Source organism: Xyrauchen texanus, chromosome 48, assembly GCF_025860055.1.
Source record: "Xyrauchen texanus isolate HMW12.3.18 chromosome 48, RBS_HiC_50CHRs, whole genome shotgun sequence".
NCBI lineage: Eukaryota > Metazoa > Chordata > Actinopteri > Cypriniformes > Catostomidae > Xyrauchen > Xyrauchen texanus.
In genome coordinates, this window is record NC_068323.1 from 17,100,001 (window position 1) to 17,116,967 (window position 16,967).

The 16,967-nt window shown below is 37.4% G+C and overlaps 1 protein-coding gene across 4 annotated transcripts; it reads right to left on the bottom strand.

The window, feature by feature from the left end:
- Positions 1-1,941: 1,941 nt before the first annotated feature.
- Positions 1,942-4,079, bottom strand: LOC127639754 (regulator of G-protein signaling 21-like). 4 transcript variants are annotated; one of them, XM_052121961.1, is made up of 5 exons: positions 3,898-4,079; positions 3,681-3,740; positions 3,477-3,541; positions 3,149-3,315; positions 1,942-3,065 (listed from the first exon to the last, which is right to left on the bottom strand). In XM_052121961.1, the coding sequence occupies exons 1-5, from the start codon at positions 3,969-3,971 to the stop codon at positions 2,877-2,879; spliced, it is 555 nt and encodes a 184-aa protein (XP_051977921.1). In that variant the 5' UTR covers positions 3,972-4,079; the 3' UTR covers positions 1,942-2,876. The 4 variants fall into 4 exon arrangements, with proteins under 4 accessions (XP_051977921.1, XP_051977922.1, XP_051977925.1 ...); XM_052121962.1 differs by having other exon boundaries at positions 3,477-3,538; positions 3,898-4,067; XM_052121965.1 differs by having other exon boundaries at positions 3,477-3,538; positions 3,832-4,039.
- Between the last annotated feature and the right edge of the window lie 12,888 nt (positions 4,080-16,967).

Below are 16,967 nucleotides of genomic sequence, written 5' to 3' on the forward strand. Positions count from 1 at the left end.
GGAGGAGTGGCCGAGGAACGAGCTGCGGCGTATCGGAGAACTGGCAAGTAAGAGTTTTTTTTTCATCTCTCTCTCCTCTCTCTCTCTCACTGTTGCTCTGCGTTGGCCTTTTCCCTTTTTTAAACTTTACAGTTGTTTGGGGGGGTACTACACTGTTACAGGAAGTACCCCCCATTTTAATTATTTCTGTTTCCCTCCCCTTGTCCCCTCCCTCGTCCAGGTAGATGGGGATGACCTGCCGGCAGACAGCGCAGAAGGCGCGCCCTCTCCCAGGGAAACAGGGGGGGTGTACGTCAGGCCGGGGTCCCCAGCCTGAGAGAACGAGAGAGGAATGTGGCAGGGCAGAGGGCGGGGCCGGGTCGTGATCCTACACACCCGGTCCCTTATTAGGCTAATTATGCCTACGTGAGGTTTAAAGGCTGACTGCAGAGGGCCGTGCGGGGAGAGAGATCGTTAGCGGACATGTCCGTCATGTGTGTGTTTATGTCTTCTTTTAAGTTTATCATTAAAACTATTATTTATATCGGCAAGCCGGTTCTCGCCTCCTTTCCGTTGAATACCTTTACAGAGTGTTACGGATCTTAACACCATTGAGCTTTTGTGGGATCAGCTAGACTGTAAGGTGCGTGAGAAGTGCCCATCATGACCGTCACATCGATGGCAAGTGCTACAGGAAGTGTGGGGTGAAATGTCAACGGAGTATCTGGACAAACTGACAGCTGGAATAACAAGGATCTGCAAAGCTGTCATTGCTGCACATGGAGGATTTTTTGATGGGAACTCTTTGAAGTAGTTTAATAAAGTTTCAAATTGTAATAGCAATTTTTCATGTTATTAATGCCCCAACTATACTTTGTGATCAGTTGAATTCCACTTTGGTGATTCCACTTTTCCATAAGAGCAAAATCTGTACATTATTTCAAACATTTGGCTGCCAGTGTGTATGTATTTTGAGAGCTTTTTACGTCTATAGCAATAGAAGATTAGTGTAAATATTACAGATTTACATTCAAATTCAGCTCAATTAAATTAATCATTAGGCTTCTTTTTGAAACTGTGAAACGAAAGGTTAAGGACCTGGAAATCTAACTCAAATGTTCCAACTTCAGTCCCTAATAAGTTGTTGGTTATCAGATCATAGTTCTGCTTTGTTACACATGTGCCCTTGACCAAGTTTCTCCAGTAAGAAAGTCTCTGTCTACTAAATGGATTTCAGACGAAGGAAGGGTTGCATCATAAACCCGGTAAGCAACATTAGATGTGCAATAGCAGAAATGTGCAAATTGCAAGATCTCATGACTTTTTATTAGCCGCTGCAATACACACTTCTCTGTCTTTTATGAAGTCTTTTTAGTCTTAATTCCATGTTTGGTGGGAACTGAAACTCAGCTGTTCCTGTTTCAAAGGTAATTGTTTCACAGAACAGTCATGAGACTTGTTGGCAAAAGTGTATGAAAAGTACTACTTTACTGTAGTAGTTATGATAATTATTTGATAATTAGTGAAAATTCACAGTAGAAGTAATAACATTTTCATTTCCTGTATTGCACATACAGGAAAGTTCAACAGGACTGGTTGACACTGTCCGAATGATTTTTAATTACATTTTTTATTTTTATTAATTTAATATTTTCAGTGTAATTTTTACCTTTTATAAGGGAATTTTTTTATCTAACCCCCCATCCTGTTTAACCCTTAGTGTGTTGTTCATATATGCTTCAATTGATTCAATTAATTAAAATGATGACTGCAGTGTATCAAATATTAGTTAACAGATAATAACTGAAATGTACAACAAGGCCATATTTTGGCCCCCGCGCTTTAAATATCTAGGCCATTTTGACCCTTAGTAATTATTTGACCCTGGTGGGAGATTAATATCAAGCACACATAACAAAATAAACCAAAGTGAAATATGAAATAGCAGGCAAAAAGTTCCAGTGTCCAATCTTTATTTTAAAGTCTTAATTTATTATAGTAAATGGACCAAAGTCAACATCCAACCAGTGGCTGTGGTTAATAAATAGTATTAGCTTTTAAATTAAACATTATGTCATTACAAGTAATGTAATGCCTACAGTTTTTATGTGTTTGTGGCACACATGCTACAATTATTTTTTCACCTTTACTTTTCAAGTAGGTCATTAGATCACACATTCATTTAATGTTATACATCTGTGAGGCAATAGGCAACAATGCTGAAATAGGGTATGTCCAAATCTTCTCGCTAGAATGTCCTAACCACCTCAACCAACAGGCTGTGGAGGTATTTGTTAACAAAGCCGAGGGCATGGGTAGCTCAGCAATAAAAGATGGTCTCAGATGCGGAGGCAACTGAGATTCGTCCTCCGCCACCCAGATTGAGGCAAGTCTACAACTTGAGGCAACTACACCACCATGAGGACTTAGAGCGCATTGGGAATTGAGCATTCCAAATTGGGAAGAAAAGGGGAGGGGGGAAAAGTAATTGGCTAAACAGTTTTTTAAAGATCTTCTGGAAGTGCCATGAAGAGACAATAGTGTTGTGCCCATGCTGTAGCTTCAGAAACCACCGGAAAGGCTTGAAGGAGCTGCATCCTTATCTAGACAGGAAGCACCCCCAGCTTGCACACTAATAATGTTTTTAGGGCTAACTGTAGAGTTAGTGCCGTGAGACTTCTATTTGTAATCCATTTTGATTTGGTATGCTCCAAAACTTGTTGTAGAATGAGAGTACAAAAGAGGAGGCTCTACCTTCTTGACTCCTTCTTGTTTCAGAGGTTCTTTGGAGGTTGATCCACCTTGGTGGGGGCACCAGCTTTGGGATTCTTGTCATCTCTCTTGCATAGAAGACCAGACCATTCCAGTTTTAGCATTGGTGTTATATATCCATACAGTCATCCTTGGGCAGTATCCGTTGCAAGGGATTCCAGGAGGGTCCTGTACATCTCAGATCGTAGAAATCTGGGGTAAGAATCACGTTCCATCAGTCCGTATACAATATTTTGAGCCTCATCAAAACACTGCACCGTCGGAGTCCGTACATTCCTCTTAATTTCCTCCCGCGTGTGATAGTCGATATTTATCTGCAATGCAAATGAGAGGCGTTTATACATCAACAGTACTCTGTCATGTTTTATCAATGGACTATTTTGATGTTGTCTTCTACCTCTTTTGGAGATTCAGCTTCAACAAATTGCTTGAAGATTTTCTTTGCCTTTGAGGACATCTTATGAGATGATGTTATCTTCTTGTAGTCCTCGCACGTCAGCCAGAATTCAATGTTCTCATCACTGAATTCTGATTTTAGAAAGGTGCGGAACGTGGCCAAGCCATCTGGGAATACAAGTGGACATTTAAATGTGCTTGGTGTCAAAATACATGGAGCAAATAGAAACCAGCACCTCTTTCATTTACTAATGTTTTAGTCTACTCTCTTCTTAGCAAACACTGTCAAAAAATAGCTCTTGGTGTGGTGTAAAAATAGACTTTCTTACATTTTGAGCCCAGGAGTCGCTCCAGAGACTGAGACCATTGGTGTGTCTCTTCTAAACATAGCCTGCTAAGACCAGACATGTTTGATTACTTGCAAAGATGCAAAGCTGTTTGAGATTCCAAGGAATTGTCCTTGTATGTTTGTCTTGAGGTGTAGTTAAGTCAATATTGAAACTTGAATGTATGCCAGACTTCTGCCTCCTTACCTTTCAGGAGCAGATGAGCTGGAGAACATGCACTTTAGTCGACACATGAGGTTCTTTCCTCTATGGAGAGAAAGTCAGCTTTGTTGTCTGCATTTCACACTTCACACATGCAAACGTATGCTAAAGCATGCTGGAATGTAATTGAACTCACAATCCAACCCTTGTTCTCACAAGCATCCCAGCCAGATCTGTAAAAATTCTCCAATATTGCACTTACAGCTCCGCATTTCTTCTGCAGTCATCTCTATCCATGTTGAAATGTGTTGTGATTGATGGGATAAGGCCAGGCATTGTAGAGTGAGGGATTATTGTCTTGGAATCCACAGCAGCTCTGTCCTGCTTGTGATCATTCTGCACTTGGTGCTCTACAGGTTTCCTCTCTGTGTATCCGGCTCTGCTTTTTATGCCCTGCGACGGTTGCTAAGGGTTTGTGTCACCAACAGGGACTCGGCGAACCACAGCAAAGAGGAAGCCCTGTCAAGCCTTCCCACACCCTCCTCCCCATCCATTCGCTGTAAGATAGGTACTGACATTGCTCATGTGTGCAAAGTGTGTCATGTTCATCCATGTTTTTAGACATGTAAATGTATGTGCACCCTCGGAAAGAACAGATAAGCAAATGATAACTTTGCATGTTTTGTTTTTTTGGTAATCTATGGACAACAATAGGGCCAAATTGTAATGGCCTGGTTCAGTACTCAAAATTAAAATAAGAGTCAAATGAGATGGTAATTGGCAGTTGTCATTCTTCAAAGTAAGGCAGTAGTTGACATATCCTACAATTTGACATGCAATACTCTATTGAAAATCATGCTGAAACAGTATATTGTTTTTGCATGCACTTTTTTGACTTTTAAAATTTCATTTGCCACACTGCAGAACCAGATAAATGTAAGCATTGAAGGCAAAAGGGTGATTTGAAAAACGTGGTGACCAGTCAAAGCACCTAAATATTAATTCCCTAATACATTTATGAACATTTTAATCTAAGATCTTCAAAGAGTATTTTACCAAACACACAAGAACAAAACAGGAGAAATATATAAGAACACACACTTTTTTCATCTTTTCTAAGCAATTACACAGACTCAGACCTGGAGCTTTCAAATTTCAAAAGGACGCAAAAGCACCATAAAGTAGTCTATACAACTTGTGCACTATATTATATATATAAGTCTTTTGAATTCATACAAGGGTTTCATGTGAGGAACAGACCGAATTATTCTCTATAAACCTTCCCTACCATTGAGCTGTTACCTCGAGAACTGCTCATTGAGTCAGTGAGTTGAAATAAAGAAGCAAATCGATTTGTGAACAAGAAGCTAATCAGTCAGACATTACTCAATCTTTTATGAACTCTCATGAATGTGCCATGGAAAGCTAAGGCATATGTTGAGATACCAGGGAATAACAACTTAAATTTCAGTCTGTCTACACAAAAGCTGCCTTATGGATTTAGAAAAATTTGAATTTAAGTCATATGGACAAATTTTGAAGATGCTTTTGTATACTTTTTAAAGGAATTTTCAAGTGAAGCTGACTCGACAGCATTTGTGGCATATCGTTGACCAGTCACTTGTTTATTTAAAAAAGAAACACGTCACAGCAAGACACTTACAATGGAAGTGAATGGGGCCAGTTCATAAACATTCAAATACTTACAGTTTCAAAAGTAAAGCCACATACATGTTAATGTGATTCCAGTGTGATATAATTGATTACTAGCCTTGTCTGTGTATAGTTCTTTAAAACATTAAAAGACTGTTTTCATGACAACGTAATGTCCTGTATGCCCATGTGAAGAGATTTTACCACACACAACATTTTATCACATGTTTACATATAATGTTCGTGTATTGTGGCTATATGTTTGAGTATTTTAATGTTTATGGACTGTCCTCATTCACTTCCATTGTAAGTGCCTTACTGTTACTGTGATTCTTGCTTCTTCTTATTATTTGTATTATTATTGAGGGTGAGAAAATAATTACAACATGTAAACTTTTAGGTGAACTATTCACTTTGCTGGTTCTGGTGACTCCTCAAGTTCATCCAAAAATGGAGAGGCAGTCAAGCGTTAATTCCTTGTGTTAGGGATAGCTAATGGACTTCACCATGCGTAGACATCTTCAAAGTCACCTGATCCGTTTCCTCTGTCTCACCGCTCTGCACATAAGTACTATAACACTGTCAGTTTCTTCATTGTGAGCAATTGTGCAATTTTGTGCCTTTGGCAATGTCAGCGGCTCAGAACATGACTCATTTCCTAATAGTTGTCATGACAACAGTGTTTTGAGAAAGGAAGACAGTATCAGATTGTATGAGCGATTGGTCAGTGTGTCATCTGCGAGGTTGAAACTTAGTACCTTACAGATCTGTGAAACTAGTCAATTATTGGTCCTTTTGTGCAAGTCCATGTCCTTATGTCAGTATGTTAAAGCACATGATTTTAATTCATCCACGACTCTGAGCAATGGCATGTTTGGTGAGAAAACTTTATGATGTGAGTTGCATTGACATAAGTGGAGAAAAAAAAAAAGTATGATTGAATTAATACAGAGTGTTCTATTGACTCCACTTAAATGCCATTTATTCCTCAGCAGTTTGTGTTCGAAGCATTAAATTAGTTGTATTAATTATATATAATGTATATATGCATAAATACTCTATGTACCTCTTGGAAAGAAAAATCACATATGCAAATTCCATTAAGACTCCAAACGGACCGAATGTATGTATTCTTTCCCATTCATAAAATCAAGCATAAATAACATTTTGTTTAAATGAAGAAAATGCTGAACATTTTAATCCTATGATTTTTTTTTTTATATTTCCAGTGGTCGTGCATTGCATTTAAAGCAACAATTGTACAATTACCTTCCCCAAGAAGGACATGCGCTGTGGGTGATTAACCATGCTTCAGGCTACTGCTAACACCCACTGTGTTGATGGAATTTTAGGTCAATCATTCAAGTTATTCTTAGCGGGTCTGAATTGCCTTTTTAAGCCTTGAATCTCAGGAAATATGTAATTGTCACAGTAGGGTCAAGAGGTGGAATGGATTATTATGGTGCTATATGGCAGCGTTGGTTGCTTAAGGCCCATCTCGGAATCAGTTAGCTCAGGTCAGACATGTGACCAAAACACAGTTCTTCACAGACTAAGGAAAACGTCTTCTCAGAGTTGGTTCTCTGCACATAATTAGTCACAGTCCATAGACTTACCCAGGGCCGGTTCTACACATTTGGAAACCCTAGGCAAAATGTATGTTGGAGGCCCCCCGCCATGCCCTCCTCCCCTCCACCTTTCAGAATTCACGAGTTCACACTTACATCAAATTAAATAGAGTAAAGATTATGCATATTTGGCATGCAGGGGAGGGCTCCAGGCTCTGAATTTTGGCCAGATTTACACAGTATTACATTGGATTGCATTGTATTTTGGATTGTGTTGTTTACATCCAATAAGAGATTATTAAAAATCAAAGTGAGGAGATGGGGGTGGTGGAGGGATGCTGATAAACTGTCAATGAACAGAGGTAAGTCTGCAGTATATATACCTCTTATCTCGTTGATTATCTGAATGTACTCCTCCCGAACTTTGTTAATAAAAAATAATTTAATAAAAAAGACTTGAAAACAAATATGATTCCTAACCATTTTATTTATACAAAACCTGTTATCAGTATTTTTACTTAAATGTGCATATTAATGTAACTTTTATTAAGGTAAACAAACAAAAAAATCATCTGAAAAGTCATCTTTTTTTTTTTTAAGCAGTCAGGAAGTTTTTTGCAGTAATTTGTTCAGTAATTTATTTATGGTAACACACTAACCCACTATTTGGGATAATGAACAGTTTTGTTTTTGATAGACTAAATATAGTCATATTAGGTATGTATTGTAGAGAAATACCTTATGATACACAAATCAGCTGCTAGTGGAAGTGAAAAGACAAGTTAATTTCGTCAACTGTAATTGTGTGCTTATTCATATGCTTAAGATTGCATACTTATTTTCAATAAATATTACAACAGTATTTATGATTGGGAAACGAAAAAATTGAAGTCTATTATGGTCTATATGCGTCTATTATGATAGACTAGAGCAGTTAATGTAGGCTAAATATCTGCGTTTTAGAAGATATACAGACTGTATTAAAACATAATAAACAATGCTTTAGTATAGTGCGTTTGCTCTTTGACTGACAAACTTTACTTTGTCTGTAGTATTTTGCGAGTCAGCTCCTGACTAGGGCTGGAAATCGATTCTAAAAGAATTGATTCCTTGCGTTAGGAATCAAGATTCTATTCCACAGGTTGTAATCGATTCCATCGAGGAGAATCGACTCCTTTGTAAGATTCAGTTCAACAGTTAATCATGAATTCGCCACTCTATCTCTCCAACTGGAAGTCCGATTCATTTCCGCGAATCAGACTCTTTCGGACAGTTCATTTAGAACGTATTTCTTTTTTCTAACAAAAGTCTGCATTACATACGCTCGGATTCAAAGTGTCAGAAGCGAATTCAGTCCATCAACGGCGCTCGCGCTCTTTTGAACTGGAAATAACCGTCAAATGATCTATCTCAAAATGACGCTGATCGTTAGAATCAGAATTACAATCACTCAAAAATAGATGATACCTGAATCACGAGCTGCGCTTTCTTTGCGTGCCTGCTTAGCCGCCCCTGAAGGATGAGTTCGTTTCGGCGCCATCAGATAAATTTGCCGAAAAGTTGGATTTTATTCATCTACAATCTCTTCATTCATAAATTCAGAGGTTGGGAGTGACTCGCATGTAAACGATGATATTAATTGGTTTAACTACAGGTGAATGACAATTGTTATATCCAATGGACAAACAGCATAGTATTTTGCTGCTCTTGATTGGTGGATAAGCATGTGTATGTTTTGGAGGCCCCGCCTCCAAGGCCGAGGCCCTAGGCAACAGCCTAGTTCGCCTATAGGTAGCGCCGGCCCTGGACTTACCTAAATATATAGCTCATCTGCTATTTATGTTTGTATGGCAAACAGTTCTATTCATTTCCATTTAATGGACATGATCACAGGGAAGTTGGCATGTTGTTTCCGAGATTTACATTACCTTAGGATCGGCCACATTGTACCGTCTCACCAACAAGTGGCATCTCCTATCAGACATTTTTGCATCGGCTCCAGCATGTTTGCATTCCCCTGTGGTGTAACCATTAGTGCATTGCATCAGCAGTGTGGGAGACCCGGGGTTGTTCCTGCAGTGAAGCTAGCAAGTAATCGTTTTTGCATAATCATGGACAAGCTCGATTCGGAGGTTGCATTTTGTCATCTAACATTACATTTTTACACCAATGATGGTTAGTTTTTGGTTTGATGTACTGTACCTAACCCTCCGGAGTTGACATCTTGCCGGTGGTGGCCCGAGCCATCTCATTTCCAATCACCCACCAAACGGCTATGTTTGTGCCTTTCATTTTCAAAAGTATTATAAAAAAAAAAAAATACATTTACTATGTATTAATATAGGACTTGTTTTTTGTTTTGTTTTTTTTGCTTTTTTATGGCTTTATGGCAGTTTTACGGCCAAGGTGTTGATATTATTGAAACAGATTTAAACATTTTTCTTATTGTTATATAAAGGTCACATTAAAACTGACTGACCAGGCCTTCATTTATTTGTTAGTGAACAAATAAAGAAAAAATAGGTGAGAGTGCAAAAAATTTTTTATCAAGACTTGTCCCCAGACCTTAAAGTGCCTAATGTTAAAGAAACATCCATATATGTACATAATATATTATATATTATTATCACAGTATGTAAAAGTAGGTACCTTTATACCTTTATGGCATAATTATATCCCAATATAGTTTAAAATGTATTCATTTAGTTCATTTATCTTGAGATTGCACAATGCAATTTATTAACAGATTATTTGTCTGATAATGTTTAATCTTGAAGAAATCTACTTTAAAAGTCATAAAAAGACTCCAAATCACAAATGGAAACCATGAGACATTTTTATCTCTTTCGTTCATCTTATCACTCAGAAACAATGAAGTTGACACTGCACACCACACACTTTCTGTTCTCCTCAGTCATTTCCTCTAAACCACGTGCATATGTCCACTCTATCCTGTAGGTCCTTGTTAATTTTTTTGTCTGTAAATTATGTGTTGATGGCAGGTCTTGATGGATTAACTGGCTGTGTTCCTCAGGTTCTGGTAGGCCTCAGACTTTGGTCTTCCTCCATCAGTCTTTAAATATGTGAAACAAGTGAGGTCAGGCTTCACCAGGGATCTTTTGGTCTTCTCTCGAGGGTGATAGTCAATGTTGACCTGTGAAAATTGAGCAGTTACATCTGTGGAAAAGCATTTGACATTTCAACTGCAACTGGTGTTTATTTGCTTAAACAAATACTTGGGGGGGGGAGTCTGGTTGCATAAACCCCTATTTGTTTGTATTTTAATAAACAGTAGCATTTCATTACAAAGCAACTAACATGTAAGGATTCTAAGTCACACCACCCCACCTATTAGCAATGGATGGAAGATATTGATGGAATGGTTTTCCCATGTGTTTTGAAAGACCCTATTCTGACTATTGAATGCTTAAATGAACAATTGTCCAGGTATAATTTATATGCTTACCTCTTTTTGAGCCACAGGATGGAGAAATTCTTCTTAGAATTCTGCTGCTTTGTTAGAGAGTTTGCAAAGTGAAGTCATCCACTTATATTCCCAACAGCCTTGCCAAAATTCAACATTCTCCGCACTAAACTCAGACTGGAGAAATGAACGAAAGGCAGCTAGGTAGTCTGTTCAGAGAAGAATGTTTAAAATCGTGAAATTTTTTTAACATGGAACACAGTCACAAAAACCCTACAAAACTGATTATTAATTGGGGGGTTGAACTGCTTTATTGTCCAGCAGTTCGGTGAGCTTTGGCCCAAGTGTCGAATGGTCTTGCAGTCTAAAAAAAATTACATGAGAATGCCTAAATCCTAGATCCGACTTTTCGAGAAAAGTAATTTAGGCATCATGGCAGGGGCATAGACTCCAGGGATGGGGGAGATTACTCTTGAAACTTTATTATTGTGTAAGGTGATAATACAACTTTGTCACATTCCACTGTGCTTTAAGTGAATAAACATGTTTCAAACTTTTAAACTTTGAACCAATCACATCCTGTTAATGTTGTAATAGAGTTTGCTCTTCATTGTTGGATCAACCACACCAGAAGACAAGCTACACCCTCTGAATGGATGAATTTGAGTTTCCAGAGTTACAGCAAATGTCTAGTTTGGGCCTGATGAGCCGTTTGATTACTCATGCGGGAGTTGCACTATTCTGATAATAATGCTTGGCATGTCACAATGTTTGCTTAACTATGCAAGTCATCTGAACAACAGAGTCATTCTTTTAACCATGCCTGTGCATTGGGTTGTTTGGTCTCATACTTAAAGGTGAAGTGTGTAATTCCAGCACCACTAGTGCCAGCAAAAAGTCACACTTTTGCAAAAAACAAAACAAAAAAACAACAACGTGGTATGGTTGACAGTGTGCATATTAGCTATTTTAAACACTTTAAAATGAGCGTTTATCTCTTTTATTATTATCATTTATGTGAGAGTCTGCATTATTTGTGTAAGTGTAAATTCAAAGAAGAATGCATGTTATACTTTAAACATGTCAGCAGTGTTGGGAGGGTTACTTCTGAAATGTATTCCACTACAGATTACAGAATACATGCTATAAAATGTAATTTGTAATGTATTCCATTAGATTACTCAAGGTCAGTAATGTATTCTAAATACTTTGGATTACTTCTTCAGCACTGGTAGATTTCTTTAATTGTTTTGACTATAAAAACTCAGTACAGCAGGACAAAATACACATGTTAAAAATACATTCTCTGAAAAACTAAATATCATATGCGGTGTTGTTTCTAAAACAAGATCAATCAAACTGATCTTGTTTTAAGGATTTTTAGATATTTTTACTGGAAAACAATAATTTTTTTTATCAAGAATATAATTTTTGCCCTTATATCAAAGGTCTTACTAGAAAAAAAGAAATTATGATCTAACGTGAATATTCTTGATAAATAAATATGATCGTGCTGGTAACATGTCCAGGTAAAATGGTTAGCAATAACATTTTAGCTTAGCATAAAGTTGACAATTTACACAAGGTATATTTCTATTTCTTCTGCTCCTATCTCACTTCAAACTCACTTCTCTGTCTGCTCGTATGAATGTAACACATCATAAGAAAGTGTTTCACCGCTGTTCAAATGCACTTTGTATCACATCATTTATATGCAGGTTTGGAGAGTAACAGAATACATGTAACAGGAATATGTATTCCACTACAGTTACGATTTAAATAATTGGTATTTAGAATACAGTTACATTCAAAAAGTATTTTGCTAACTTCAGAGATTACGTTGCATTTTATTGTCATTTGTTTAATTTAATATTTAGTCCTTTCAGATGGAAAACATTAATACATATAAATGATGTGATACAAAGTGCATTTGAACAGCGCTGAAACACTTTCTTATGATGTGTTACATTCATACGAGCAGACAGAGAAGTACATTTGAAGTGAGTTTGGAGCAGAAGAAATAGAAATAAACCTTGTGTAAATTGTCAGCTTTGTTATCCATTACTCCCCAACCCTGCATGTCAGCTTATGCATATTTTGTACCACAACTTCTGCTCTGTAAGCTGTTCATCCACCAGGTGGCATACACGACTGTGAATATTTTTGGTCTTACATTTACTCTTACAACCAAGGGTGTGTCAAGTTTTATGAAGATAAAGCATCGGATATTGCACCTAGGTCAACTCATGTGTTTAACGTGTTTAAAAGTACTTGAATGTGCAAACAAATGACTACATAAAACATTATGCGCATAGCTTACCCACTCAATCGTAACATGTAGCACTGGTACATAATCAGGGGCGAAAATTTCATCAAAATGTTGGGGGGACAATAAACGTAATTCTCAAGAGCAATTTTTGAAGGGGACACCAAGGTTTTTTTTTGTTGTTGCCCCGTTTGCATTTGTATTATTTTATTTCTTAAACAATTATTTTAAGAATATATCATTATATTATTTACAATACACATATTTTAATGATATTTTAGGGGGGGGACAACCCTCAGATAGGGGGGGTCCTGACCCCCGACCCCCGCCCGCAATTTCCGCCTACGTACATAATACATAAATCATGGAGCAAATAAATAAAAAATTCATGACTGTGGAGATACAGACATACAGCGTCCAACGGACGGACGGACGGACGGACGGACGGACGGACGGACGGACAGACAGACAGACAGACAGACAGACAGATAGATAGATAGATAGATAGATAGATAGATAGATAGATAGATAGATAGATAGATAGATAGATAGATAGATAGATCTGGCTTAAACTGGATGAATATAATTGTTTAAATATGTTATTGTTATAAAAATTAGCCTCGTCTGAAGGGTCGAGGAAGAGGTGTTGCTACAATTTACAGTGACGTATTTGGTGTTACTCAGAGGACAGGATATAAGTTTAAGATTTTTTTAAATAATAATGCTTAATGTGACACCATCAGATATAATACAAAATCTCTGTTGTCTTTTGCCCTGGCTACAGTATATAGATCAACATATAATATATTCTATCAGATCTTGTAGTTACTGTGGATAAAGCTTTAATTGTTGTTGACTTCAACATTCACATAGATAATGAAAATGACTCATTGGGATTAGCATTTAACGATATTCTCAACTCGAGTCAAACAAAATGTGACAGGACCAACTCATCGCCATGATCGTACGCTGGATTTAATTCTGCCATATGGAGTTGATGTTGATGATATAGAAATTCTGCAGCAGAGTGATGACATCTCTGATCATTACCTCGTCTCGTATGCTGCGATCAGCTAATGTTACTCAATTTACACCACGCTATCATTCAGGTAGAACTATTCTTTCGACCACTAAAGATAGCTTTACTAATAATCTTCCAGATCTATCTCATACACTCAGTAAACCCCAAAGCCCAGAAGAACTTGAAAATGAAATAACAGAAAATGTAAATACAGTCATCTCTAGCACTCTTGATAGTGTCGCCCCCCTTCTATTAAAGACAATTTAAGAAAAAAGCCTTGCACTTTGGTACAATGATCACACTCATGCTCTCAAGAGAGCAGCTCGGAAAATGGAGCATAAGTGGAAGAATACAAAATGAGAGGTATTTCGCGGTGCATGGAAGGATAGTGTCTGTAGATACAGACAGGCACTAAAAGCTGCCAGGTTAGCATATTTTAGTAAACTCTTAGAAAATAACCACAACAATCCTATGTGTTTATTCAGTACTGTGGCTAAATTGGTTAGGAATAAAGCCTCAACTGAACTAGATATTTCATCACAGCACAATATTAATGAATTCATGAATTTCTATACTGATAAAATGGAAATAATCAGAAATAAAATTGGAATTATGCAATCATCTGTCACAGTACCTCAGAAAATAGTGTCTCATAATTTTCCTCACATGCAACTTCAATCCTTTGCTGTCATAGGTCATGAAGAACTGTCAAAATTTATTGAAACATCAAAAGCCACATTATGTATGTTAGATACCAACCAAGCTCTTAAAAGTGGCATTCCCTGTAATCACAGAACCTCTTCATAATATTATGAACTCCTTGCTATCATTAGGACATGTCCCAAGAAACATTAAAATGGCAGTTATCAAACCGCTTATTAAGAAGCCACAACATGATCCTTCGGTAATTAGACCGATTTCAAATCTACCATTAATGTCGAAAATACTAGAAAATGCTGTGCTCTCCCAATTATGTTCATTTCTACAGAGAAATAGTATATATGTATATACGATTCTCCTATGTTCTCCTCTTTTGTAAGTCGCTTTGGATAAAAGCATCTGCCAAATGAATAAATGTAAATGTGGAGTGGTGTGGTGTAGTGGCTAAAGCACAGGGCTGTTAATCAGAAGGTCATTGGTTCTAACCCCATGGCCACCACCATTGTGCCCTTGAGCAAGGCACTTAACTCCAGATTGTTCCAGGGGGATTGTCCCTGTAATAATTGCACTGTAATTTGCTTTGGATAAAAGCATCTGCCAAATGCATAACTGTAAATATATGAACCATTTCAGTCAGGATTTAGGCCATATGACAGTACAGAGACTTCACTTATCAGAGTTGCATTTCTCTTCTAGTGCTTTTAGATCTTAGTGCTGCCTTCGACATGATTGATCACGGCATTCTCTTGAACAGGCTGGAGAATTATGTTGGCATCTGTGGACTTGCTTTAGCATGGTTTAGGTCCAGTGGCGGCTGCTGGTCTTTCAAAGAGGGGAAGCTCATTTTCGGCCTACATTATAAACTTATTTACCCTATTTTTTGCACTAAATCAATCTTAGGTGTTGATCTGCCCTGCTGTTTAATTCTAATTTTTTCCTCGTAAGGAAGACTTTCAAATGGTTTCGCCAAAATCAGGTCGACAATATTAGCACCGTCTGCCATCGTGCGCAGTTTCACCCGTACGACGTTAGCCTAGCCTACTGTATGAATGAATGAATGAACGAACGAACGAACGAATGCTCTAAAACAAAATATATTAAACTTGGTAAAACTGAAACAAGGAATGTGGTGTATAATTGTGTGAAATTTATTATGCAAATTGACTAGCAATTTCGCCAAACAAATATAAAGAAATAGGTTGCAGCAGTTTGTCTTTCGACTACACTTGAGAAATCCACGATGGGACTGAGTGCGAAATAGCTTCAGTGACTTCTTATAGTACAGATTCGCTGTCAATCAAAAGGAGATGCAGTCTTTCGACAGATCCTCCAATCATCACGCTGAAGCCCGAGTCCGGGCCAGCCCACTCCTCATTCACCCCCAGAGACGCTGAGCATCCGTGGGCAGGACATAATCGCAGCATTTATCCAATGACCGTCTATTTTCGGAGCACTGAAAAAACTGTTCATAGCAGCCCCATTGAAGTCAATGGACGCCGGCTTCAACAGGGAAATGCACTGACGCTAAGGGAATGTATGAGAAGTAAATCGAGTCAGCCGACCTGCTATATGTAATGTAGCTGATTCTGAACGAACTCGTCTTCGAGATGAACGTGTTCTAACGCATTTTTAGTCAATAAATTGTTTACACAATAGTACATATTTTACCATTATTTTTTTGACATTATAGGGGAAGCTGAGCTTCCCTTGCAGTCTTAAAGAAATCCCCACTGTTTAGGTCCTATTTAGCAGACTTCTACCACTTTGTAAATGTAAATGAGTAACTGTCAAACCAAACAAAAGTAAGGTATAGAGTGCCACAGGGATCAGTTTTAGGGCCTCTGCTTTTCTCCTTATATATGCTTCCCCTGTGAGGTATTATCCGGAATCGTGGAATAAGTTTCCACTGTTATATCGACTATACCCAACTTTATATTTCTTCAAAACCTGATGAAATTTCACAATTCTCCAAATTAGCAGAGTGTCAATGAAATTAAAGATTGTATGGCCAGAAATTTCATTCTACTCAATTCTGACAAGACAGAGGTTCTAGTTATTGGACCAAAAACCTTTAAAAATAAGCCACTAAAATATATTTTGACTCTCGATAGATGTACAGGTGTAGTACCACCTGTTTACTCCAGAGGGCAGTAATTGAAATTTCAATATACAATATTCAATATACAGTGAAGAAAACAACACTTCAGCAGACAGAAGAAAACAAACATGCATCACGTTCTTGCATTCAAACACTTGATGGAGTGAAAATTCGAACTAAGGGATCACAATATGTGTTCTAAGTATTAAACTATATTTAACTTGACACAGTGACCTATAAAATTTATGTTTATGACACAACACACCTGAGACGCTACACAAGCATGTCTGGCGCTTGTTGAAATTGACGGTTCTTAAACAAGCCCTCATAATAAATTGATTGAACAAACTGATTGACAAATTCACCTGTGAAATGGATTGCTGTGAACTGTATGTCAATGATTGACTAATATGGTAGTAAACAATACATTGTATTCTAAAGCCGCTTTTGTGTTATTGTCTTATCAATGATTAACTCTTCTGCTACAAGAATGTAATGCATTTTAATTATCTGAATATATATATACAGGTGAAACTCGAAAAATTAGAATATCGTGCAAAAGTTCATTAATTTCAGTAATTCAACTTAAAAGGTGAACATAATATATTATATAGACTCATTACAAGCAAAGTAAGATATTTC

Excerpts from the sequence above, each read along its gene's own strand:
- LOC127639754 (XM_052121961.1), bottom strand. The coding sequence starts at position 3,971 with ATGCCTGGCCTTATCCCATCAATCACAACACATTTCAACATGGATAGA. Across the intron at positions 3,542-3,680 it reads AGCTCATCTGCTCCTGAAAG|CAGGCTATGTTTAGAAGAGA; the intron begins GTAAGGAGGCAG and ends GTCTGGTCTTAG. Across the intron at positions 3,066-3,148 it reads AAGCTGAATCTCCAAAAGAG|ATAAATATCGACTATCACAC; the intron begins GTAGAAGACAAC and ends TTTGCATTGCAG.